Source organism: Staurois parvus, unplaced genomic scaffold (assembly GCF_062004578.1).
Source record: "Staurois parvus isolate SC_StPar_1 unplaced genomic scaffold, SC_StPar_1.0 ptg000122l, whole genome shotgun sequence".
Lineage (NCBI taxonomy): Eukaryota > Metazoa > Chordata > Amphibia > Anura > Ranidae > Staurois > Staurois parvus.
Window position 1 is genome coordinate 2242218 of NW_028317918.1, and position 27950 is coordinate 2270167.

A 27950-nucleotide genomic window follows, 5' to 3' on the forward strand; every position below is an offset into this window, starting at 1 on the left:
TTACGACAGGGCTCTTTGCCCTCTCCGGATGCGCTTAGAGCTCATATCTCCATGATTCCTAAAACGATCAATGATGTGCAGGAACCACAAGCCTTCCAGCCCATTTCTCTTCTTAATGAAGACCTGAAGATATTGGGAAAGATCCTTAGTCTTCGTATCAATAAATATTTTCATAGTCTGGTCCACAGAGACCAAGTAGGTTTTGTCCCTGGGAGGCAGGTGGGTGATAACGTTCGTAAGGTGGTCCATCTTATACATTTTCTACCACAGCGGAAAATCCGGGGATCAGACATATATAAAGCCTTTGATTCTATATCCTGGGAATATATGCAGTGTGTGCTGTCTCGTTGGGGTTTTGGGGATTCTATTCTTTCTTGGATTAAAGCCTTGTATTCTTCCCCTTTGGCTTCCTTTATTTACACAGGGTATTTCTCAGATCCCTTTCCTATTTGGCGAGGGACGAGACAGGGCTGCCCCCTGTCCCCGGCACTCTTTGTCCTGGCACTTGAGCCGCTGGCTTTAGCACTCTGGACCGATTGTAATGTATCGGGTGTTCCATACGCGGGACGGGAGTTCAAGTTGAACCTTTTTGTTGACGATGCCCTCTCTTATGCACTCTTCGCAATTTCCACACCTGTCTTGGATAGGATGGGTTAATTCAGTGAAAATGACCATCTTGCCGAAATTGTTATACTATTTATGCACCCTCCCAGTGCGGGTTCCTCCCCATTTCCTTCGGTTGATTCAGGCAAAGATTATGCATTTTATCTGGGCCGAGACGCTCCTTAGAGTCTCTAGAACTACTCTTTTTGTTGATAGACTCCAGGGTGGTCTTGGGGTGCCTAATGTAACTATTATCAGGCAAGCCAGATTGCTCCGCTGTCTATGTTGCACACTTCCTCAGATGTTCCTCTCTGGGTCCTGCTGGAACTACCTAATTTTGCCCCTATTGCGACATCAACGCTTTTATGGCTTCCCCTTGCCCTACGCCCTATGGCACTGAGTCTGATTTTGCTCCATGGCTTACAAGAGTGGGACTTGGTATGTTACTCCAGTGGCCTGATGTCACCTTTCCTACCTTTGCCCCCAATTATTAACAACTCTCTCTTCCCACCAGGTTTAGATCAACCAAGGGCGTCTTCTTAGTGGGTGGCCAATGGTTTTTCTCAGGTACGACACTTTTTGACTTTCTGGTCCTTCCCCACTTGGAATTCTCTTCGGGAGTCATGGGATGTCCCTTCGGCAGACTTTTTTCGTTACCTTCAATTGCGGCATTGGCTGACCTCACTGTGGGACACTTCCGTTTTCCCGTACCAGAAATCTGCCTTTGAACTGCTTTGCTAACAGCGTCCGGATGCCCTGGGCCTTATTTCCCTTCTTTATGCAGCTTTGAACAGATGCTCGACGTATACTTCTCTCTCATATGTCGCTCAGTGGGAGCGTGACCTGGGGGCAGTCGTGGATCTGGAGGACTGGAATAGGGCTTGGTCGTTTATAGCTGGAGGCGGCATACAAAGTATTGTTTCATTAGCATTGGGTTCTGGCTCGTTTGGCCCAGGCAAACCCTGCCTGCAGTGATCGATACTTTCGAGGTTGTGGTCATCGTTGTGATGTACTGCATATCTAGTGGTTATGCCCAAGACTGTTTAGTTTTTGGCCTTGTGTGTTTGGCCCCCTTTTCACCTTGTTCCATCTCTCCATACGTCGGGATGCTCGGTATGCTTTGCTTCATTGTCGCATACCAAGCCTCTCGGCTCACCAGCAGAAGTTGGCTTCCTATTTGTTTTTGTCAGCCACTAGAACAATTGCTCAGCCTGGAAGAGCCCGTTTGTCCCTTTTCAGGGGGTGCGGGACCGTATGACCACTATGATGCTCAATGACCAGATGTCGAGTATCTGTAACAACTCCCAATGGATATTCTTTAAAATATGGGAGCCGTGGTTGCAATATGCCTTTCCCACGCTCCCCCCGGCTAGTCTGGGGTTGTGATGTTGCTCGGTATTGGCGTTCTTGGACCCCTGCTCTTGGTCTTGTTATCTTTTTCCTTTTGTACTCCTCTTTCCTTTTCTTTTTCTGTATGTTTTTGGTGTGGCAGTGGATAGCTGCCTTTAGTATGAGTTACTGTCGGTGTTATACTAATGTTTTTGTCATTTAGGTGCCATTGATAGCCCCTGCGTGGGCGTACCTTTTACTCTGTTGGTGTTAGAGCACTGTTTTTTAATTTTTTTTATGTGCAATTGATAGCCCCAGCGTGGGCATGTTTTGTTGCTCCTGTCTTAAACTGTTTATAAATTAATAAAAACATTGAAATACAAAAATAAAAAAGGAAAAAAACACATGTACATTATGTCATTTTGAGTATGATGCTACAAGCTTGGCACACCTATTTTTGGGCAATTTTTCCCATTTTTCTTTGCAGTACCTCTCAAGCTCCATTACCTTGGATGGGGAGCATCGGTGCACAGCCATTTTCAGATCTCTCCAAAGATGTTCAATCGGGTTCAAGTCTGGGCTCTGGCTGGGCCACTCCAGGACATTCACAGAGTTGGCCCGTAACCACTCCTTTGTTATGTGGGCTGTGTGCTTAGGGTCGTTGTCCTGTTGAAAGATGAACCATATCCCCAGTCTAAGGTCCACAGCGCTCTGGAATAGGTTTTCATCAAGGATGTCTCTGTACATTGCTGCATTCATCTTTCCTTCGATCCTGACTAGTCTCCCAGTTCCTGCCGTTAAAAAACATCCCCACAGCATGATGCTGCCACCACCATACTTCACTGTAGGGATGGTATTGGCAAGGTGGTGAGCGGTGCCTGGTTTCCTCCAGACATGACGCTTAGCATTCAGGCCAAAGAGTTCAATTTTTGTTTCATCAGACCAGAGAGTTTTATTTCTCATGGTATGAGAATCCCTCAGGTGCCTTTTGGCAAACTTCAGGAGGGCTGCCATTTGCCTTTTACTGAGGAGTGGCTTCCGTCTGACCACTCTACCATACAAGCCTGATTGGTGGAGTGCTGCAGAGATGGTTTTTCTTCTGGAAGGTTCTCCTCTCTCCACAGAGAAATGCTGGGGCTCTTTCAGAGTGACTATTGGGGTCCTGGTTTCCTCCCTGGCTAAGGCCCTTCTCCCTCGATTGCTCATTTTGGCCGGGTGGCCCGCTCTATCAAGATTCCTGGTGGTTCCAAACTTCTTCCATTTACAGATGATGGAGGCCACTGTGCTTATTGGGACCTTCAATGCTGCAGAAATGTTTCTGTACCCTTCCCCAGATCTGTGCCTTGATAGAATCTTGTCTCGGAGGTCTACGGACAATTCCTTGGTCTTCATGGCTTGGTTTGTTCTCTGACATGCACTGTTAACTGCGGGACCTTATATAGACAGGTTAATGCCTTTCCTAATCATGTCTAATCAACTGAATTTCCCACAGGTGGACTACAATCAAGTTGTGGAAACATCTCAAGGATGATCAGTAGGAACAGGATACACCAGAGCTACATTTTGAGTGTCATGGCAAAGGCTGTGAATACTTGATGTACGTGTTTTTTTTTTTCATTTTTTTTTTTTTAATAAATTGCAAAGATTTCAAAACAAACTACTTTCACGTTGTCATTATGGGGTATTGTTTGTAGAATGTTGAGGAATAAAATGAATTTAAACCATTTTGGAATAAGGCTGTAACATAACAAAATGTGGCAAAAGTTAAGCTCTGTGAATACTTTCTGGATGCACTGTATGGTCCTAGTGGTGCAGACATTAAAACTCAAGTAATGGTATTGGTCAGTACTTATGCCCCTCCTTCAAAAATTCCAGTCTCAGATATTGTATGATATTGTGGAAAAAACATCTTTATTTATGGCCCTTTTGAAGGTACTAGCTGGTGATTTCAGCAATACACTGGATGGTTTTCTAGATAATTCCAATCCACTCAGACCTCTAATCCCTGATCTTTTGTCATGGGTCAATGCAAATTTGTTTACAGAAATTTTGAGATAAAGAATCTATCTGGCTTAAGGGAACTCACATTTTTTCAAGAGGCGGCTATTGTCCACTGTTTTTAGTCTTCTTTTGAAGCATACAGGTACATCCTGGAAATTGGTCCTTGGCAGGCTGAGATAGGAGAAAGTGTAGCTTTGACAATGATCCTCAGGACTCTACTTAGCGTTCTGTTGTTCTGCATGAGAAAGGTAATCAATTTAAGGAGTTGATTGGACTCTCCATCATTATCAATGGACTTCTTAATTTATCGCTGCATCTTTGTAAAGCCACCGATGAACATTGAGAGTGTCTGGCTAAGTTTGATAGAGACTGGCTGTCCACTGTCCAGTCTACCAATTAAGTCTATATCGATCTGATGCAAGCAAATTGCTAGTCTTCAGGTTGTTGCCTCATGTCTACTTTTCCACAGAAATAGTGTTGTATCTTTGTTATCTGATGGAGGTTGAGAAGGCAAAGCAGGCAGCACTTTGGACTGTGTTCTTTCCTAATGGCATCTCTATAGTTTTACTTTCTGACAATTTGTTCTGAATCAGTGTTCTATACACTTTCTTATTCTCAGATCCTAATTCCAGTTCAGGAGGATACATTTTATAGCTGTAAACAAAACTAAATTTAAAGCAGAGCTCCACCCAAAAGTGCAAGTTCCGCTTTAAGCCTTTGTCCCCTGCTCCCCATTAAGGATTGGCACTTTTGGGGAGCGGGTACCCGAATTTGACAGGTACCTGCTCACGCTTCCGCTGTGATTGTCTAGGTGATCGGAAGTGGAAGTTGTCCCCCCCCCCCCGTAGTCTTCTGGGACACGTGAAAGGTCCCAGAACACTACGGGGCCATTCACAAAGCGCATGCGCAGTGGGCATTTGGCTGTGAAGCTGCAAGCTGGCACAGCCGGGTGCCCACACTGAAGATGCCGGCGCCAGGGAAAGAAGATATCCGGTGAAACCAGCTGTGGTGAGGACACCGCTGGATGGAGGGACAGGTAAGTGTCTGTAATTTAAAAGTCAGCAGCTACAGTTTTTGTAGCTGCTGACTTTTATTTTTTTTTCAGGTGGAACTCCACTTTAACAAGGTTTTTAGGCCATTAAAAGATTTGAAAGCATCAACCAGAACCAGCAGGCCAACATCTGGGGTTTTGGGTTGCTTGTATCCCAAACCAGCCTCCAAAAATGGAAGACGTGAGTACAAAACAGAGACATTAGTACATATCCAAAATGAATAAAGCCTATCCGCTGGTGATTTTTGTCATGCAGCATTAAATGTCAAACCCAATTTATGCTATTCATCCGGGGTACGATATAACTGGTGTATGAATTTAAATAAATTCAAATTAAATAAGCTTGTTGGCAGTGCTGACATTTTCCTTGAACTAAACCACTTCAAGATCATCCCTTTGGCCACCATCTAAAAATGGAACTGCTTTGTCCATTTGCATTGGGCTGTCTTAAAGTGCTGAGAGCCTTTAGATTGTAGCTAAGTAAAAAATAAGAAGACAGTTCGGCCAGAGCCTCACTGGCCATAAAAGCCCCCTACTTCAACTCAAATCATCATGAATTTTTTAAGGGAACCTGTCCGAATAGAAATACAGTATAAGAACAGTCCTTGCTCAGGGTATGATATAACTGGTGTATGAATTTAAATAAATTCAAATTAAGCTTATTGGCAGTGTTGACAATTTCCTTGAACTAAACCACTTCAAGATCATCCTTTGGCCATCATCTAGAACTGGAACAAACTTTGTCCATTTGCATTGGGATGTCTTAAAGTGCTGAGAGCCTTTAGATTGTAGCTAAGTAAAAAATATGAAGACGGTTCGGCCAGAGCATCACTGGACATAAAAGCCCCTACTTCAACTCAAATCATCTTGAATTTTTTAAAGGAACCTGTCAGAATAGAAATACAGTATACGAACAGTCCTTGTTGGGACAAACAGAGGGTCAGGGGTTGCCTGAAACCTGACAGTTGCCAGCTTGTCAACTTCCTTCCCTCCCATGATGCATGCAGGATAGGAGGCTTTGTGTAAGATCAGGTAGCTGACCGATAGACTGTCAGATTCCAGGTGACCTCTACCCACCTAAACTGAAGAGATCAAGTTTTTGTATTTCAATGTTTTTATTAATTTATAAACAGTTTAAAACAGAAACAACAAAACATGCCCACACAGGGGCTATCAATTGCACATAAAAAAAATAAATAAATTGTGCTCTAACCAACAGAGCAAAAGGTGTGCCCACGCAAGGGCTATCAATGGCACCTAAATGACAAAAACATTAGTATAACACCGACAGTAACTCATACTAAAAGCAACTATCAACTGCCACACCAAAAACAAACAGAAAAAGCAAAGGAAAGAGGAGTACAAAAGGAAAAAGATAACAAGACCAAGAGCAGGAGTCTGAGAACGCCAATACCGAGCAACATCACAACCCCAGACTAGCCGGGGGGAGTGTGGGAAAGGCATATTGCAACCACGGCTCCCATATTTTAAAAAAATTCCTTTGGTGGTCATTACAGATACTCGACATCTGTTCATTGAGCATCATAGTGGTCATACGGTCCTGCACCCCCTGGAGAAGGACAAATGGGCTCTTCCAGGCCTGAGCAATTGTTCTAGCGGCCAACAAAAACAAATAGGAAGCCAACTTCTGCTGGTGAGCCAAGAGGCCTGGTGTGGGAGACCAAGTTTTTAAAGGGGGAATTATACTTTTTTTGTGTTTAAGCCTGCACAGTTATACTAATTAAAAAGTAAATATTTATTTCCTGTATAAGCTCAGTTGTAAAGGGATCTCTTCAACAAATTTCATTAGTTTATTGTGCACCCTTTGCAACTCTAAACCATAGAATGCTCAGGTCAAAAATAGGAAAACCCTGCAGTGAACAAGTGGTTAAAGGATAACATGTTTCACAAGAGTCACCTGACTTGAATGTTTATTTTGCCATCTTTCTGCTACTTATTAACTGGTTAAAATGAAAGCTTTTTGAAAGACAGCATGACATCCTTTCAATAGCTGAATAAATTGTCACAAAGTTGAAATAAGGATTCAGTGTATAGTTTAAGCAGTTTGGATACATTTTCAGTTGCACACTTGTTAATGCTTTGGATTCATCTAGCGAGTTTGAATGGTCTGTGTACTGTTACAACTCGCCTGTCGTTGCCATTGGGCTTCTCTGGATAATTAGCTTCAAAATATGATCTGCGGTCACAATAGGGAAGATATTTGTAGCATTTCCTTTGCCTGCAGCCTGTAGCACTCTCCTTCTTCTCCAGCTGGCCTCCTGGAATGTTTTTATTGATATTGTACCGTATCCTGTTCATTATGAATGTGCCACATTACAGGAAGTCTGTATTGCAAATATTTGTGATTCTGTTACAGAGCCTGGGGAGTGAAGGCAGGTGTTCATGCCCTTTTATAGCTCTTATGTCTTTTTCTGTAGGCACCAGATGCTACATAGTGTGCTGATATTTTATCTGGCCATAGACATTAGGGAATGGTCAGATGTGCATGCATGATCCAGCAGGCTCACCCTGTCTCCTAAGCCAGTTTTTCCCCTAAACAAGAGTGCTTTAGTGGCACAAGTGCTCCTGTTGAGGCCTCATGCACACTGGCCATTTTTACAGCTGCTGTTTTGGACATCAGGTGGTTTTTTTTCTGCAGGTAGTAAACTCCCCAGCATGTTATCCTATGTGTCCATGCACACATAGGCTTCTATCAGCATTTTTGGCAGAGGCGTTTTGCGGCTGGAAAAAAAAAAAAAAAAAGCTGTAAAAATTCTCTACCACTGAAAAGCTTGGCTATGCAGCATTTATGGGAGTATAGTTTTGCTAAAAACGTGACAAAAAATAGGTTTTTAACATAGCATTCTGTAGTTAATGCTACTGCCATTTTTAGAATGTTCAGTGTGCATGATGATCACTTGCAGACAGTTTTGGTGCCAGAGAAAACAGTGTTGAGTGGAAAAGGCTTTTGTCCCCCTGTCTTCATGCATGCACCCTGTTCTGTTAGAGCAGTGGCTATCAACTGACATCACATATATTATTCATTATATGTAATGCTGGAGAGGACTGTATGAAACTACAGACATACTAGATAAAATGTTGGTCATGGACATGCTGCAGGTTTTGGATGGAGATGGAAAACAAGCTGCAGAAGACAGGGAGAGATTGGGAATATGTTACAAGAGACTACTGGAAATTACTGCTATTACTCCATATGCTTCCACTGCAGACTGCTGGGGTTCAATGGCTGCACAGGAAATATCGAAGGGCCACAGGTTGGGCACCACAAAGGCTAAGTTTACCTTTTGCATAATGGTTCATGTTACACCCGCACTTGTGGGTGTAACATGTAACATGATGCAAATGCCATCCCCCGCCTACCCCATGACAGCGCTGGCACTTTTACATTTTGAATGAATAAACTGCAAATCCTGCAGTGGCAGACAGACTTGTAGTTCTCAATGGACTATGACTCCATTGACTCTTCCTCCAGCTCTGCCAGTGAAAGCACCTACAGAGGAATGGGAAGAGAGTTAGAGAAAGTGTTTGCAGGCCTGACATTTCACCCACAATCCATACTTTTTATGGCTTCCTGCAAAATATTAGCATTTTTTCATTTTATTTAATCACTTACTGACCACTCACAGTAAATATACTGTGAGCAGGTAGTAGGTACAGGTACAATCACATACATGTACATGATCTGCCTTCTTCTGTGCTGTGATAAGCGATCTGCCTGTTTCTTCTCCCTGAAAAGTAGGGAGAAAAAACAGCCAGATATTAAAGTAAAAGCAGCACATATTACACACATTACACATTGTTATGCACACAGTTAACCCCTTGATTGCCCCTAGATGTTAACCGCCAGCCAAGCCAGCATTATTAGTACAGTGACAGTGTACAGTAATTGCACTGATCAATGTATTAGTCTCAATATTAATGCCAGTGTCAGTTAATATACATCTCAGCCAGCATCAGCTAGCGCTGGATAGCCTGCCACACCATCACAGTCCTGCTATATGTCACTGTTCACTGCTGTTAACAGTATAGTATCATAGCTGCATTAAGTCCAGTATATATAGCATAGTTTGTTGACGCTATAACTTTCACACAAACCAATTATAGTTGTTGTCAAGGAAAAAAAAAGTTTGTTTTTAAATAACAAACATGTCTATATTTGCCTGCTCTGTGCCATAGAATTGCACAGAGCGGCCCAGAACCTCTTCTTCTTGGGTCCCCCTGCTGGCACTCCTGGCTCCTCCCCTCCACCAAGCGCCCGCAATGGGAAGCCGCTTTCAATAGGGCTACTCATGCGGGCTTGCTCCTGAGCCCCACTGCAGCATCCATGAACACAGTGAGCCAGTGAGACCCAGAAATGAGGGGAGAGAAGAGCTGCAGACATGGAATGAATGAGGGCTCAGGTAAGTTTGTGGGGGGGGGGGGTGGCGGGTTGTGAGAGACCAATACCAATGTCTAAACATTTTTTACATTAATGCAAAGAATGCATTAGGGTAAAAATGGTTAGGCTTTAGAAAAACTTTAATATACACTTATTGGGTTTTTTTTTTTTTTACCAAAGACATGTAGCAGAATACATTTTGGTCTAAATTTATGAAGAATTTAGATTTTTTTTTTTATTGGATATGTTTTATAAAAAAAAGTAGACAATATTTTTGTCCAAAATGTTTGTTCTTTTTTCCTACATATACTAAAATATACAGAAAAACAGTGGTGATCAAATACAACCAAAAGAAAGCTCTATTTGTGTGAAAAAATTATATAAATTTAATTTGCATACAGTGTTATATGACTGCACAATTGCCAGTTAAAGTAGCACAGTGCTGAACAGCAAAAAAAACAACTTCCCGGGTCGCAAAGGGGGTAAAACCTTCTGGAGGTCAAGTGGCTAAAGAAGAACTTAGCCTTTAACTTCTGAACCAATTCTACAGTTATAATATCCTAATTATAATGATGCATAGAACACTGGTGTTCTGTAATAGACAAAGAAAAGATCTTTATTCCCCTTTCAACAAGTTCTTGTATAGGCACTTTAGTGTAGGTATATTTTGTAACAGCATGGTAAAGCTTTCTTAAAAAAGGTATCTGCATGTCTCATTTCCAGCACAATTCAAAAGGGTTTTATTCCTCACTTTAAGATAGTGAATTTAGTCTGTAGGTAATTTCTTTTTGTTTTTTTTAGCCCACCCCAGCATTTTCTGTTTGTTAAAGCATTAGATTATTATGCAGTTTGCCTTTTTTTCTTAATATTGATTCTGATAGCAGTATTAGTAAATCTGTTGGCTTTGTTTATAGGCTTGAATGCTCTGAAGAGAAAATTGGGTGAACTAAATAGCCCATCAGATGGTGAAGTGGCTGGCTTGGTGGTAATCACTATGAATGATTTTCTGCAGGCGATGAGTGATGTCAGGCCCAGTGCAATGAGAGAGGTTGCAGTGGATGTGCCAAAGGTAGGTAAAAATTAGCACTCTGTTAAAGAGTAATACTCAAGACTGGGTGTACGCAAAAATCTGAATAGCTAGTTGTAATTGCTCCAATTTTGTAGGCTTACATAAAATAAAGATTTACCAACTTATAGATAAAATATGTCACCCCTTTTAATTTAACTTCATTCTTTAGCTGATGTGTGTGGTATGTGCTGGTAATCAAAATTCACCTGAATCCCTTTATAGGTTTTACATATATATATATACACATATATATCTAGGCTCCACTCGCACAGCACCACCATAAGGCAGCACAGGCAGCCAGGTAGACAAACCCCGGTGCTCCTTGTCCTGGACCTGTGCACCAGTCGCCCCCTCATTCCCCAATTCCTCTTCCCGCTCACCTGAAGTGTTTTGCTCTCCTCCCTCAACCTTGGTTTCCAGCACTGTCTGGGTCTCTCACTAGGGGGAACATGTGCAGGCCCGCACTGTGTACAGGGCGCCACTGCACCATCCTCCTCTCCCTGACATGCTGGTTCTCATCTGTCCAGTTAGTGATCTCTGTGCCCTGGTTGCAGCTGCACTTTCGTCCCCAACAATCTCTCCCCTCCTCTCTGGTCTAGATTTTCTATTCTACTTTGGTGTCCTCTTTCACTCCTCCCCACTATCCCGGTACCAGCCACACCTGTTCTCTGCTTTCCTCTTCTCCTTTCTCATCTCTTTCACTCCTCCCCGCTATCCCGGTACCAGCCACACCTGTTCTCTGCTTTTTTCTTCTCCTTTCCCATCTCTTTCACTCCTCTCCGCTATCCCGGTACCAACCACACCTGTTCTCTGCTTTCCTCTTCTCCTTTCCCACCATGTACTGTTCCAGCACTGCTGGAGATGGAACTGGAAAAGGAGGACATGGGATGGAGGAGATGGGACTGGAGAAGGAGGAGGACATGGGAAGGAGGAGAATGGGACTGGAGGAGAACATGGGATGGGGAAGGAGAACATGTGATGGAGGAGATGTTTACATTGCTTTATGTTAATATTGTTAAATGTGTGGTTGTCAATATATATTTTTGTAACTTTATTCTGCATAAAACATTTAACAGTGTCATTTCATGAGATAATTTATGAGGGTGTGTTTAGGGGCAGAATTAGGGGTGGGGCAGGGTAGGGGTTGGGTGGGGCAACTGGTAGTGAGTACCTCCTAAGGCCTGGCTAGTAACTCAGGACTATATATACAGTGCTCAGCATAAATGAGTACACCCCAACAGATTTATCAGAAAACCTGTACTTTCAGAATCAACATTTTCTATGGGACACTATAGTACAAAATACTCCCAGAAATGCGGGCCATTGATTGCAAACAAGATTTGTTCATTTGCAAACACAAAAAAGTATTTTTCCTAACAAATCCATTCAAGAACATGCTGCAAAAATGAATACACCCTAACAAATGTCTTAGATGCAAAGGTAAATTTTTTACAACAAAATCCTAATTAACAAGAATTCAACTACAGGTGAGACTAATTAATCATTAAACAGGTGTTCAGCAGACAGTTGATTATAAAAGGGCATTACTTCAATGAAATACAGCTATCTGACACCAGCAGCACTCATTCAGCCCCACAGAAGAACACTGCCACCGCCATGTTTCACTATAGGCACCATGCATTTTTCTTTGTACTCTTCACCTTTGCGATGTCATACAGTTTTGAAGCCATCAGTTCCAAAACCATTTATTTTGCTCTCATCACTCCAGAGTACAAAGTCCCAGTAGATTTCTTCTTTTTGAGCATGGACCCTGGCAAATTCTATGCCAGCTTTTTTGTGCATGGGCTTTAGGATAGGATTCCTTCGTGGATGACACCCATGCATTCCATTCCTCTGCAGTGTACGCCGTATTTTGTCATGGGAAACAATCACCCCAGTTTGGCTTTCTACTTATTTCGCTAACTGCAGTGAACTTGCATGGCAATTTTCTTCAACCCTTCTCATCAGAGGTGATAACTTCTGTGGACGGCCTGAACATCTCTGTGAGATGGATGCAGTTCCATCTTTGTTACATTTTTGTATCACTTTTGCCACAGTATTCGGACTGATTAGAAAAGCTTTGCCACAGTATTCGGACTGATTAGAAAAGCTTTGCTGATCTTCTTGTAGCCTTAACCTTTCTTGTGTAAAGAAATGATTTTCTTTCCCAGGCCTTGTGCCATTGCTGACAGCATGAAATGGGAAGGGGTTTTCTTTGTTAAGTAACGCCCTTTTATAATCAACTGTCTGCTGGACACCTGTTTAATAATTACACCTGTAGTTGAATTCTTGTAATTAGGATTTTGTTGTAAATAATTTAGCTTTGCTCCTAAGACATTCATTGGTGTGTATTCATTTTTGCAACATGGTCTTGAATTAATTTGTTAGGAAAAATACTTTTTTTGTGTGTGCAAATTAACAAATCTTGTTTGCAATCAATGGCCCGCATTTGTGGAAGCATTTTGTAGTATAGTATCCCATAGAAAATGTTGATTCTGAAAGGAAAGTAAAGGTTTTCTGACAAATCTGTAGGGGTGTACTCATTTATGCTGAGCACTGTGTATAAATATATATATAAAAAAAATTAATATACTGTATATATTATTCATCTTCTCCATGCTCCATTGCTACCCTTTATGTCCATCATCTGTGGTCCAGTTACAGTCCTCTTCTAGGCTGAATTATGCTGGGCTTCGTTCAAACTACTTCCTATGATCCAAAAGCAGCATTAACACACACACTTTCAGGTGGGTCAGAACATTCATCAGAGCTTACAGTACAATGCTGCAGAGAATGAAGCTGATGTAATTTCAAGGATATTCACTTTGAGGACTGCACATCGCAGTAGGTGAAACAAAGAGGACTCCGCTGGTCATGGGACTGACCAGGAGACATTTGGAGACACATAGAAAAAATGAATGTGTCCTGATCTGGAGGACTTGGGTAAACCTTGAAGATCAATTAAAAGAAAATAACATATGACTTGAATATTGATTATGTTTGTGTGGTACATATTTATGTTGTTTAAGATTTTAAATTCTCAGATAGTTGTGAGCTGGGGGGAGAGGTTTATTCTCTCTTTTACTCACTCATATCCCTGTTTAGTTTAACAGCAACTAAGATCTAAGATTTGATAATAGCTCCACTGGCTGCCTACCCGTGGTACAAATTCATAAGCATAGTTTTACCTTGAGGGGTTGGGACACTGGAGAACAAAAAATTGTTAAGCCAGTCCCTGCATAACTCCACCTCTGTCATACCTCAGTTCTATTGCTTGTGTTCTAGGAAGATGGACATTTTTTCCTTAGTTCTTTTGAGAAAAATTCAAAATATATTTTTGTAAGCCTTTTTATTTTATTCAATCAAGGCTTCCATTATGGTGCTTGGGCTAGTCTCTACACAGCAGCATAAGGATCGGCGTATGCTCAGCAACAGCTTTGGAGGCTGTACCTAAGCCCTGGTGGGCTATGCATTGTGGGACTTTCAAGACCAGCAATCGGTGACCTCAACCCATACTCCATAACTGCTTCTAGAGATTTCTTACTATACCCCAAAGAATATGATGCCTGCATCAAGATCCTGGGACCCTTGATGTTGTCCTCATCAGAATCTTTTATAGCTCTGTTGGGAACGTCTGACATCTCTCCTTTACCTACAAGACCCCTCCTCCACTTTAGATTTACTTTAATTTTCAGCAGATTTAATGGAGCAATCTGATTTCAGAGGCTCTAAATGCACTCCGGCACCATCTATCCCTTTAGTCTAATTCTGTGTGGCCTCAATCTCCTGTGCCTGATGCCCCTATTACCATCTCATATTCAGATTCCTTACAGTCTACAAATGAAGAAACTGCATAGTCTAAATCTGACCCTATGTGGCCTCAATCTACTGTGCCTGATGCCCCTATTACAATCTCAGATTCAGATTCCTTACAGTCTACAGTCTACAAATGAAGAAACTGCTTAGTCTAATTCTGTCCCTATGTGGCCTCAATCTCCTGTGCCTGATGCCCCTATTACCACCTCAGATTCAGATTCCTTACAGTCTACAAATGAAGAAACTTTATTTCAGCATATTGAATATAATTTATCTCATGCTGCAGATCCCAAAGCCAGAAGTCCCCCCCCCCGTCCCATTTGCTAAACTTTCTGCATGGAAACGTGCCCCCCCTTTTGCAAGTAGGGACTTGTTTGTTCATCCTACATGGTAATTTACCTCTTCACAGCTTGGATGCTTAGGTTTACACCTGTAGCTTAAACTCTAGAGCTGGTAATCAGACACCTCTTTTTGCTGCCCTTTTCACCCTTTGCATTACTCAGCACCTAGTGGTGTATTTTTCAGTGTTGCCTTGTACCCTAGAAACTCTGATTCCTACTGTCACAGCAGTCTGTCCTTGGTAATAATATCCCACTTGATTTGGCACTCTTTTCTGCTTAACAGTCCCTTTCTGTCATGGATAGCTGCAACCCTTTTGGTACTTCATCCTCCTCACCCGTATCCCTCTACTATAAGACCTCTTGACCAACATGGTCAACAAGGATTAGTCTCTATTGCTTCTTTGCACAGTAAGTACTTGACTCCTCTTCTGTGTCTTCCAACAGTTCTGGATGCTGCTCTTATTTTCACCCTACTGCCTTTTTCTGGCATCCACATTGTGGAACACTCAGAAGACCTTTGATAAAGTGAGTTATACACTTAGATTTTTGTAGTTCATGCAAAGCCAATACCTTTTAGTGTAATTGCTTGACTCAATTTTTCTAGTACACACCTTAGGGTTTGAGGGATTATTGGGGAATTCCCTTTAAGCATGGTCCCCCTTCTTGTGATCCCCTCTCCCCTCCTTAAAAGGACTTCTATAGTGAATACATCTTCTTTCTACTGGTTCTCTGGAACAGGTAGTTGTCAAGTCATCGGGGGATACCCCTGTTGGTTGATCATTTGACCTAACCTCTGCTAGATTTCATCTGGAGGTTGCAAGATCTTCACCTCTGGAACATCTTGAGATCTTGCCTTGCTACAGAATGGGTAACCTACTTCCTATGCTAGGTAGTGTTGAGTGAGTCTTTGCTGAACACACTGTCTTCCCTAGAATCAAGATATTGTCTTTCAGATTCTTTGATATGATCATCCCCATTTTAAACAGTGGGAGTTCTGGACAAGAGTGCCCTTTCTTCCTAGCTAGCATGTAATCATCGCTGGAAGATTTTGTATTTCCTTGGAGGGTCAGCAGGCAAGACACTTGATTACCTTGCTACAAATTTTCCCAGTTTAAGTCCAGAGGCTTTAGTGAGACCTACTTACTTAAGATAAATTTTCTGCTATGACTGTAGTACTTTGAAGATATCTCTTTAGGATATTCTCTCTCTTCCTATTTTTCTATCTGCTGAATATTTCTAATACTAATACTAGACTTCCTACCCCTTGCTCATATATTTTTTATTTGGTTAGGTAGGCTTGCAATGAACATGTATGTGCTGTTATTTCATCAAATTTTTTGTGTGATGTTCTTGTATGCCAGTTTGTGTTATAATATATATCTCTGCCTACCTTTTTATACAGGTGTTGTTGATCATTCCACCTACTTCTTAAGAAGGATTCAGAGTTAGCACACTTCAGCTTTTGTCAGCTAAGGATTATTTCTCTTCTCTATTTACATTATATGCTATGAGGACTCTTACATCCACGGTTAACTCCTTGAGATTAGTTGTTTGTCAGGTGTCTTTCCTTGAATTAGGAATATTGAACATATCCTATGGCTGTCGACCAGATGGTCTTTTCCATGGACATATCCTATCTGTCCAAGCTTCCTTTTCTTGATGTCAAGAGTTAAGTATGTAGCAAGCGTACACCCAGAGATGGACGCGGTTCAACCATTTTGGCTCCAACCTCCATCTTGGCAAAGGGTCAACCATCTTGTACAAACATATTCCCCCTCATTCTCCCTCTCCCTCTCTGAGAGTCACCCTGACATCTGGTTGTGTGTGTGTGTTGGAAGTGTCACAGGCTGGCCAGGGCACAGCAGGGAGCTATAAAACATTTTTGAGCTGGGTGGGAAGCTGAGTAAACTGACACCTCGTAAAAAAGATAACCCAAGCCTTCCACTGAGTTCAAACACATTCCAGAGGAGTAGAGACTAGACAACACTTTTAAAATCCATTTTTACCCTATGTCTCATATCTTGGAATATGAGAGACTTACAGTGGGGATCGAAAATGTGGGCACCCCAGCTAAAAATTTGTATTAATGTGCATAAAGAAGCCAAGGAAAGATGGAAAAATCTCCAAAAGGCATCAAATTACAGATTAGACATTCTTATAATATGTCAACAAAAGTTAGATTTTATTTCCATCATTTACACTTTCAGAAGAACAGAAAACCAAAAAATGGCGTCTACAAAAGTTTGGGCACCCTGCAGAGATAATATCTTGTACTGCCCCCTTTGGCAAGTATCACAGCTTGTAAACGCTTTTTGTAGCCAGCCAAGAGTCTTTCAATTCTTGTTTGAGGTATCTTTGCCCATTCTTCCTTACAAAAGTATTCCAGTTCTTTGAGATTTCTGTGCTGTCTGTCACGCACTGCTCTTTTAAGGTCTATCCATAGATTTTCAATTATGTTGAGGTCAGGAGATTGTGAAGGCCATGGCAAAACCTTCAGTTTACGCCTCTTGATGTAATCCCCCGTGGATTTCGAGGTGTGTTTAAGATCATTATCCATTTGTAGAAGCCATCCTCTCTTTAACTTCAGCTTTTTCACAGATGGCATCAGGTTACCATCCAAAATTTGCTGAAATTTTATTGAATCCATTTTTCCTTCTACTCGTGAGGTGTTCCCTGTGCCACTGGCTGCAACACAACCCCAAAGCACGATTGATCCAACCCCATGCTTAACAGTTGGACAGAGGTTCTTTTCATTAAATTATGTACCCCTTCTTCTCCAAACGTACCTTTGCTCATTCCGGCCAAAAAGTTCAATTTTAACCTCATCGGTCCACAGAACTTGTTTCCAAAATGCATCAGGCTTGTCTATATGTTCATTTGAAAAGTTCAAACGATGATTTTTGTGGTGAGGACGTAGAAGAGGTTTTCTTCTGATGACTCTTCCATGAAGACCATATTTGTACAAGTATCTCTTTATAGTGGAATAGTGTACCACAACTCCAGTGTCTGCCAGATCTTTCTAGAGGGATCGTGCAGGTGGGTTTTGAATTGTTTTTCTCACAATCCTGCGAGCTGTTCTGTCTGATATTTTTCTTGGTCTTCCAGATCTTGCTTTAACTTCCACTGTTCCTGATGACTGCCATTTCTTAATTACATTCCGAACAGAGGATATTGACATCTGAAAACGCTTTGCTATCTTCTTATAGCCTTCTCCAGCTTTGTGAGCGTCAACTATTTTCAGTTTCAGTTTTCTAGACAACTGCTTAGATGAACCCATGGTGCTGATTGTTGGGGCAAGGTCAGATGAGTCTGGGCATTTAAAACCTTTGAGATTGACATCACCTGGTCTTCCCAGACGATGATTGAAAACAATCCATGACACTGGCAGGTCTCAGCTTTGCAAAGGGGGCAGTGCATGCTATAAATTCTGCAGGGTGCCCAAACTTTTGCAGACGCCATTTTTTTGTTTTCTGTTCTTTTGAAAGTGTAAATGATGGAAATAAAATCTAACTTTTGTTGACATATTATAAGAATGTCTAATCTGTAATTTGATGCCTTTTGGAGATTTTTCCATCTTTCCTTGGCTTCTTTATGCACATTAATACAAATTTTTAGCTGAGGTGCCCAAACTTTCGATCCCCACTGTACATAAAAACCAGGTATATCATCAGATTGGCCACGAGAAGACAAACAGTTTCATAGGTCACACTCCCTGACTGGAATACCTAGGAAAGCAGAAAATTACATCTCTGGAACCCTTTGAATATGTATTTCATGTTTCATATCTACCCATTCCTCAGATGCGTCTGCATAGTAATCTACCCGCGGGTGGAAAAGTTATGAGCCAAAATATGAACTACGAGAGATTTTTGCTATAGTTTAGGTATCCACCCAGACCATCCCTCCCTAAAATGAGGCATTGGTCCTTGGCTTTAGAGGCACCCCCTGCTGGGGGACTACAAAATAGGCTGTCAGGCCTAAGAGTGGAAGTTGCAGAATTCTCCCTTTTAACATCAGACCCACCTTGGGAGACCGTGCCCTTTTGCACTGAAACTTGATCTGCTTAACCTAGGACTTTGGAAAGTACTTCAACCCTCTAACTTCTCTCTGTTATTTCTTTGCTGTGCTGTTGTTCTCTGTATATTTATATATATATTGGTTACATCTTTTTACTGTAAATATTTTTATTGCACCCATTTGACCTTTTAGTAATAAATCTTTCTTTCTGAAAGTGTTGAACTGTTTCTATAGCTTGTTAATGCAATTTACAAATTCCTGCCTCTAAAAGAGTGCTGCTGTGTTTGTTTAACCCTCTGTTTAACCTGTCTGTGGTGACCGTGCTATACAGACGATTATCTCAACCATCATAGTGTTATTGCTGATATTGCCGAGTTTCCTATTTCTCTGTACAAAAAGGAGGTGGTGGCAGTGTGAAGGGTTAATTGCGTGATTAACCTGACCCAGTAACAAGCGCATTCAAGCTGCCGGTACATCAATTGGTGATCCATTAGCTGGAAAATCGTTGTGCAGGGTGCAGCTGGGTGTGGCATTGTTACGCATGTGACATTATGGTTTTAGATTGGCTTGTCCTTCGGTCATGAGTTTGGTGAGAAGGTCAGGGGTCTGACGCCACGATCGTCATAAAGTATGCTTGGTTTTAGCACTTTCTGCAGTTTTCTAAATGTTTTTTTTCACTGTATGTCCCTTTTTAACTCTGGTGCTTGGCCCAGTAAACATTATGTTTTGTTGACCAATTTAGTTGTTGGTCTTGTTTTTTCTCCTGTTAAGGTGGTGTGCTGTTTCACCTGTTTTGTGTTAGTTGGTCCTCTGCTGATTGAGACCCTTGGTTACTTATGGTAGCACTTACTTCCCCTTAGTGATGTTTGTCTGTCCTGTTCTGGAGCAACAGGTTGTTCCCTGGTGCCCTCTCCTTGGTCATGGCAATTTCTAAATAAGTCAGCCATTTTTTAGTATGAATACTTTTTCAAGGCACTGTACAGGGCTAGTTTAGCTTTTTTCTTTGCTATTGCCCCAACTTCCTGAAGGTCGAAACCCAACTGTTTAAAAATGTCTGCAATTGCTCTCCTTAACTGAAATTCAAGAATAAAATTTTACACTTTGTACTGTACTAGCGCACTAGTTATATATCTTAGACACTTTGGGGTGTATTTTTTAAAAAAAATGCATAGCTGTTCATCCATGGAAATTGTATGTAAAAATCCAAACTGTGTGAATGAGGTAAAATCAAATGTTCACAGTCTGTATGTGCAGACCGAATGCTCATATTTATTGGAACAAACACTGTGCACAGGCTGCTAAACATTGTGGCCAGATTCATCACCCTACACTGATTAGGACAGGGCTCCTTTCAGAAATGAAGGCTGCATAACAGCTATCTCCTACCTTTTTTGTTTACAAACGGTTTTATTGTATAAAAGTAGACTGTAAAACAACAGCACATTTTCAAGTGATATTTACAGCAAAAACAAGGCACTTTTGAAAAGTAATATACAGAAAAGTATATTAATGTAAGAAAGAGAAGAAATAGAAAAGAGTAGAATGCAAGTACATGAATTACGTTAATGATAAGGTAGGTTGAATGATACTTCTGTCAACAGTATATGCCAGTCAACTTTCACTGGAAATGTTGTAATCATGCAATAAATGTCTATAAACCCTCCATGACTCCCATTTTTTATCAAATAAGTGCATCTTATCCAGTAGGGTATAATGAATGCATTCCATGAGCATTACAGCGTCAATTCTGTGTAAAACGGAGGCCAAGGGTACAGCATTGGACCTCCAATGTAAGGCAATAGACCATAAAGTGGCAATACATATAGTATGTATCAATCTCATAATGGCATCAGAGACCCCTGTAGACAGGTCTGTATAGACAATCGTACCGGGGTAGCCACCTCAGATATCTTGCACCAAATCAAAGATATGGTCAGGCAATCCCAAAATATATGAATCAAAGTACCTGTGAGGCCATAGCCCCAGAAACATAAAGGGGACGTTTGTGGGAACAATACATGTAGTCTTGATGGGGTATAATACCATCTGGTTAGAGCTATCTCCTACTTTGTCTGCCATCTACCCGACAACTGGGGTTTTACTTTTCCATCAACTTATCCCCCACAGTCATTACTTTTTATATCAGCTGCCTCTCCATTCAGATTGTAAGCTATCAAAAGCAGGGCTCCCCTCTCACTCTTGTAGTGAATTGTATTGCAACTGTACTGTCTCTCTTTATTTTGCTACACGAACTGTTGGCACTATATAAATCTTGTATGGTAATAATATTAATAGTTTGTTTTGGGAAAATATTAACTTTAGGCTAGGACCACATTTTTTTGCAACACACAAAAATGTGCAGCCCTTTTGCAGACACATGGAAGTGCCATTAATTCAAAATGCATGTGATAATCATAATGCATGTATGGTAACAAAGTACCATATATTTTGGCGCTGCACAATTTTTCACATGTAGGGCTGCCCATTAAAATTAATGGGTTTCCCTAAATGTAGCTCCTGGAAATGTGCAAAAAATGCATGCATGCACTTTTTTTCAAAATAACAAAAATGGTATACTTGCCTGATCTGTGCAATGGTCTATAAGACACATAGAGCCGCGGCTCAGCCCCGTCCCGGTCTCTCCTTATTGGCTCACTGGCTGTGATTGACAGCAGTGGGAGCTAATGGTTCAGCCAATGAGGAGATAAAGATCTGGGACAACCGAGGCTCTTGTGCACGTCGCTGGATCAACATCGGGCTCAGATCAGTATTACTGTGGGGGGAGCAGCACAAAGAACGTTTTTTTAGCTTCATGCATAGCATGCATGAACGTAAAAAAAACCTTCAGCCTTTAGAACCACTTGTCACATGTTCCACCTCTTTTTAGGGTAACATATTCCACCCCTTTTTAGGGGTGGAACATGTAGCATGTTCCCAATGCAGCAGGCACTGCCCACTGCTCCCCGCTCCCTCTGACAGATGTACGAGGAGACGTTCCCTGTACTATCTGTCAGATTTGAAAACAGCAAGGCCGTGCGGGGCTCCGCTCACATGGCCACGTCATTCCTTCACAGAGTTCCATGAATGAATGCACTACAAGTCCCGACAACATTAGCGGCTGTCGGCTTGTAGTTTTCAATTACTATCACGGCACTGTGGAGCTCTGTGGTAGTTCATTGAATCTTCTTGTCAGTATACAGTATCTGCTTGCTCAAAAATCCCATACGGGCAAGCAGATATACTGACAGATCTGCAGGAGACCTCCATGGCATCAGCGATCTACTGATCACTGATTCAATGCTTTCCAGGCTCCTGCAGACAAAAATAATAAATGCACATTTTACCTGCAAAAAATATGTGCATTTATTATTTTTGTGCAAAAAATGAACTTATCCTTTAAAGTGTATTTACTACACGCTGCAGCCAATTTACTGACACAGAAAGTATTCACTATGCTTCTGGTTTACCAGCATGGGAAAGCTAGGGAAAATTAAATCAGATTGCTGAAATGTGTCAGCTAATGTGGTATATGTAATTTCAATGTATATTCGCATGATGGAGAATGCTATTATGGTCAACAGCTATAGACAGATAATTCTATCATTTCTTCATTATATCAGAATTAATAAATGTGTGCACCTCCTCTTAAAGAGTAATGCTATGAAGATAGCTTGTGGACAATGCTGCAGAGAATTTAGAGAAAAGGCAGTGCTGAAATTAGGGAACACACTCTCAGGGCTATTTAAAAGAAGAGTTAACAGAATGCCTGGATGAAAATTAGAGAAACTAAGCAAACAGAATGCCAGCATATTTATGTTTGCCTGGAGTGTTTCTTTAGAACATTGCATATAGTGTGATGATTGCTGTCCATGGGTACACATATTTAAAAATTACTTGGCTCTTTGCTGAGTCGTGTGTTGCAATCTGGAAAGACAGTGATATAACCACCATATGTAGACCACTGCTATCAGTCTGCAGGTTTTACAAAAGGGAAAAATAATTTCCTCCTCTGGAATGAATTCTGCTTTCCTGTATAGTTTCAGATTCCAGTAACTGGATGCCGCAAACTTAAACCACTTGGCTTTCCAACCTGCACATCTGGAGATGCTGTTGCATGTCTAGTCATTTCTGAGCAATTAATCCATGTAGACTTTTCTACCTTAAACTCCTGTTCAGGAAAGACTTTTAAAGCTAGTTAAATAAGCAGGTGATCCCTATGTGTTGCCTTTTGGTAAAAGTGGGATTAGGTTTCCTTTGTGGAAGTGTGTGTGCTATTCTGTTTGACACATGAAACACCCAGTCTAAAAATACCACACGAGATCACATATGGTCTCAAAGTTTGACATTACCAGAGCTGTGCTCATTATAGATCCACAGTTGGTTTTCCATTGGTTATATACCAGATACAGAGCATCAGGGGAAATCAATCTCAGTGTAAAGTCTTCATGGTTAAGAGTTGTAAGATTAGAAGAAGGAGCATGTGGACAATTATTGCACATCTGCACAGGATTTTAAAAGAACGTTGTGATTATTTTGCCTTTGCCGATCGTCTGTTTTCATTGCTCTGGTTCATAGATTTTTAAAGGATATTACTTAATATGTTGGAGCTGTTTACATAAAAAGACAAAACAAATTCAAAATTAGTTAAAATGGGTCATCCACGTTTAACATTATCATCGAATGCATCTAACTCATGGTTTATAGCAAATCAGCTTTCCAGGATCCTATGACATTGATGCTTTGCTTGTTGTGCACATGGGGAGGGGGGGGGTCCTGTGTATACATTAGACATTAGTTTCTGATTCATTGCCAAGCTATAATGACTAATACTAAGATGCTGCCAGTTTTTTTTTTCATTTGCCAACCATTAAAATCTTTATTTTAGTTGTTCTCTAATGTGTATAAGTGAGAGGTGCACTTTAATCAGTATAGGCCTAGAGAATTAGTCAACAGTGTGCATCTGTGATAATCAGAATCTTCACTCTTAAATTGTTTTTATGGTGCAGTCTTCGCTAGCAAGGATTACTTAATTATTTATAATAAAAATGTCAGAAATGACAGAGAAGGGTGACAAAAACATCTTAACACATGTGCGGTAAAGGTTTTTAGGCAACAACACAAAAGGCTTTAACAGCATCAGATACAGCCAATGTGTTTCGAGGTTAAAAGCCTCCCCCTTCTTCAGGCCTTGAGCAGTTGACGTTAATAAAATCTCAACAGAATGCACATAGGGACCTATATTGAAGTGGTTGTAAAGGCAGAAGGTTTTTTACCTTCATGCATTCTATGCAGTAAGATAAAAAACATTCTGCATGCAGCTTCCCCTGCAGCCCCCTATTCTTACCTTAGCTCAATCCCAATCCAGTGATGTGCACTAGATTGTAAAAATCATTCTGCATGCAGCTTCCCCTGCAGCCCCCTTATTCTTACCTTAACCCACTCCCAATCCAGTGACGTGCACAAGAGCCGAGGCTCTCTCCTCTCTCTCACTCCTCATTAGATTCTCACTGCTTAGATACAGCAGTGGGAATCATAGGGGGCGGAGTGAGCCATGCTCTGTGTGTCTTATGGTGAGCACACAGGGCTGGCTTGGGATCGAGCATGCAGGGGTTGTCATGGGGGCATTTGGGGAGGGGCAGGAGCACTAACAGAGGACCTGAGAAAAGGAGGATCAGAGCTGCTCTGTGCAAAACCACTGCAAACATTTACTTTAAGGCTTGATGAAGACTAGTATCTCCTGAAGACACTATAGCTGGTCTTTAGTGCCATCAGGAGATGCTAGACTTCATCAGGCCTTAACACAGATCCCTTTCTACATTTTGTTGTTAATCTATCAACATTGACTGCTTAAGCCATGAAGATGGGGGGGGGGGGCTCAGTCATGGATCTGCTTCTTTGAAGGGAAAGTCACTTCGCCGTAGATCCATTAGAACCAATTTTCACTTCTATTGGTCCAGCGCTATCGCAAATATATAAAAGATGCCAAACCCAGAAAAAGATGCAACTGAGGATGCTTTCCTCACTAGAGGACAGATATGTAATGCAGACTTTAGCTCTGCTGTAACTGACATGTTCACCCTCTTCCAGCAGCCTGGACAGATTTTCTGCTCTCAGCTTCAAGCTTAAGTAGTAGACAGGTCAATTTCCTAGGGAGCCCTACAGCCTGACACTGATCTGAGCACACAGCTAACCAGAAAGGTAAAGTGAACTGTTATGTCAACTCAAATTAAAATCCCCCCCCCCCCTCTATTTTTACCCTTGCAAAAATTGCAAGCAGGCAGGCTTTTTTGTTGCATAAGAGACATGCTATTGCATGTGCAGTAATCTGCGGTCATAGATAGCATAGACTGTGGTTCCTGCATGTGTTTGCCCTCTGATCTACCCATTGTATGTAGAATAAAATATTTATAGTTTGGGAAGGACCAGGGGAGATTTTAGGTTGTTTTAAAGTAACATTAATCTTTACCTCTGTGGGTCTTCGTGAAGTGTCTGCAACTATGCACCACTCATACCAGTAAGAGTGTGGGCATTAAGTTTATAAATACAAAATATTAAGTTCTTACTGCATTGTACCCTTAATCCCAGTCCTTTTCTTCTCAGACTTTACCCATTTTATGACATTTGTGCAAAACTGTGGCCATTATGTTTAAATGAACCTTTCCCTGGTATGTCCAGACTATGTGCACTAAAGTATTTAAATAATCTGAACACGCAGTAAAAGCACTTTGAAACAAGCCCTCATTCACTTCTTTACGTATAAGCATTGAGAAGGAAATTGTCTTCAAATTTGAGACAGAAACATTAAAATCTTTTTTCCTTTTACTGTCTATTGCACTAGAATTTTTCAGCCTACCAGCCATCTGCTGTACACACAGCAGGTATTTCTAAAGTTTTTTAAAGTGACTGAAACCTGATTTTAGAGTCTTTGTTATGATTTTTGAAGATCTATGAGAATTAATTACTTCACATTACAAACTGCTAGAGAGGTGGGGAATGGCTTGTTCACAAGCCTTTTTAGTGCTTGTTAAAGATATGTAAATAATTAAATGTCCATAGTTTGAGCACAGATGCACTTTTAGTTCAAGTTTCAAAATTGTGTCACCCAAACCGGGGTGGGGAGTGGTTTAGGCTTCCTAAAGCTTTTATCAGGAAAGAAGAATGATAAATGGGTGGCACAGTGGCTTAGTGGTTAGCACGTCCGCCTGGCAGTACTAGGGTCGTTGGTTCAAATTCCAGCCACGGCACCACCTGCCTGGAGTTTGCATGTTGTGTGGGTTTCCTCCGGGTAATCTGGTTTCCTCCCACATTCCAAAGACATGCAGGTAGGTTAATTGGGTCCTGTCTAAATTGTCCATAGTATGTGTATGTATGAATGTGAGTTAGGGACTTTAGATTGTACACCCCTTGAGGGTTAGGGACTGATGTGAATGTACAATATATATATGTAAAGCGCTGCGTGAATTGACGGCGCTATATAAGTACCTGAAATAAATAAATAAATAATTTCACCTAATGAATTTTTGTGATATTAATTTTTGTTACTTTTTTATCTTCTAGGTATCGTGGTCTGACATTGGAGGGCTAGAAAATGTTAAGCTCAAGTTAAAGCAAGCAGTGGAGTGGCCTCTTAAGCATCCTGAATCTTTTATTCGTATGGGGATACAGCCACCGAAAGGCGTACTACTCTATGGCCCTCCAGGCTGCTCCAAAACCATGATTGCAAAAGCATTAGCAAATGAAAGTGGCTTGAATTTTATGACAGTAAAGGTAAGGGCTAAATACAGTTTCCATTTTAGTACTGTTTTTTTTTCCCACATATTGCCAATAGCCTGTTTTTATCGGGGATAGTAGGGTGCTAGTCTGTAAGCCAGATGACAGTTTTCAGATGCTTAGTTATGACTTCAAGTTTCTTTGAAAGTTACATAGTCCATCTAGTTCAACCAGCAGAATAAATAAACTAATTGAAAACCTCCATATACACAATCCTATACCCACTGTTGATCTGGAGAAGAATCAATCTTGACTTGATGGATGGTACTCTTGCTTTAAGCTGGCTTCTTTAGATCTATGAACACCTGTGTAGTGCATGGGTGCACCCTATTGGATACAAATTGAATGGCTTGATAAGGTTCGTCTTCATATTACATGATTTTGGTAAATCTAAAGGAAATTTTACAGAGACTGTACAATCGGATTGTATAGTATGTGATCATATTTACATAGATTGTATCTCCTTGTTTCCTAAATTAAGGATTACTCTTATACAGTAAGTGTTAGAAAGAGTGCTATAAAAATGCGGTATTTAATAAAGACAAACAATAATCTGCATGTTTTACTTGGATGAGAACTTGTTATGCAATTTATAACCAGTTATTATATCCCTGTCCAAATTTTATTTATTTCACGATTTCCATCTATGGGGCGAATATGGTGTTAAATATATGTATCTGCTTTACTATGGACTTCTTATAGTAATGTAAAAGGACTTAGGGATTCTAAAATTCCTGTATTACCTTCATCTGAGACTTAGACTTAGACATACTGTACATCTTCTAAATAATTTACCCTTATGGATGGGGTTTTTAAAAATACCATTACTAAAATTCATAGGGATTAAAACATTTCTCACAATTATCCCTCTCTACTTTCATCTAAAACCTTTTCTGTGGCTAAACATTTGGTGTTCTCTAGAAGATATTCCCCTTTTTGATCTCTCACGTACACATATCTTTATAAAATGAAGGTGCATAAAATGAGGAAAATAGTCCAATTATTATCAGGTCTAAAAAATACAATAAACCTTTTATTTTTTCATTAGGTAAATATGAAATTTTACATATCACCATTTCATATTTATATTTCCAACCCACAGGTGAAGCTTAAAAAGATCTTGTTTTTTATGTTTAATAGGCAATTCTTAACAAATCCTTTGTTAGCAGAGTTTAGTAGTTACAAATAATCCATAATCCTCTGTCATTAATTATTTATTTTCTGTCTGTGACACTGTTGAGGAAATATTTCGGTACTTCCTGTACCCTTGATGCCCATACAAGAATTGTATGGTGCAATTGTCACTGAGATTGAAAGAAATGGTTGGAAATAAAAACATAGCCAGAGGTTCTAGCTCTTCTGTGTTTTACTAAAAATGTGCTTTGTTCATATCATCTTTGGAGATTTGTATTAATATTTCCTGTTCTGGCAGGAAGTAAGGGGAAATCTCCTAAATTGGGATAATGACAGCAGGGTCCAACTTGTCCCCACTCTATTCAAAGTAAAATAAAAGGGTTTTTTTTATCTGGAATTAAGCCTCTAATGTTTATTTGG

At 40.8% G+C, this 27950-nt stretch overlaps 1 protein-coding gene across 1 annotated transcript in view; it reads left to right on the top strand.

The window, feature by feature from the left end:
* AFG2A (AAA ATPase AFG2A) overlaps nucleotides 1-27950 on the top strand; it is a 529963-nt gene that overhangs the window by 127844 nt on the left and 374169 nt on the right. The window contains exons 10-11 of the mRNA XM_089672180.1: nucleotides 10298-10452; nucleotides 26184-26393. Of these exons, the coding sequence (XP_089528306.1) occupies nucleotides 10298-10452; nucleotides 26184-26393 (365 nt within the window). The remainder of the gene's footprint in view (nucleotides 1-10297; nucleotides 10453-26183; nucleotides 26394-27950) is intronic.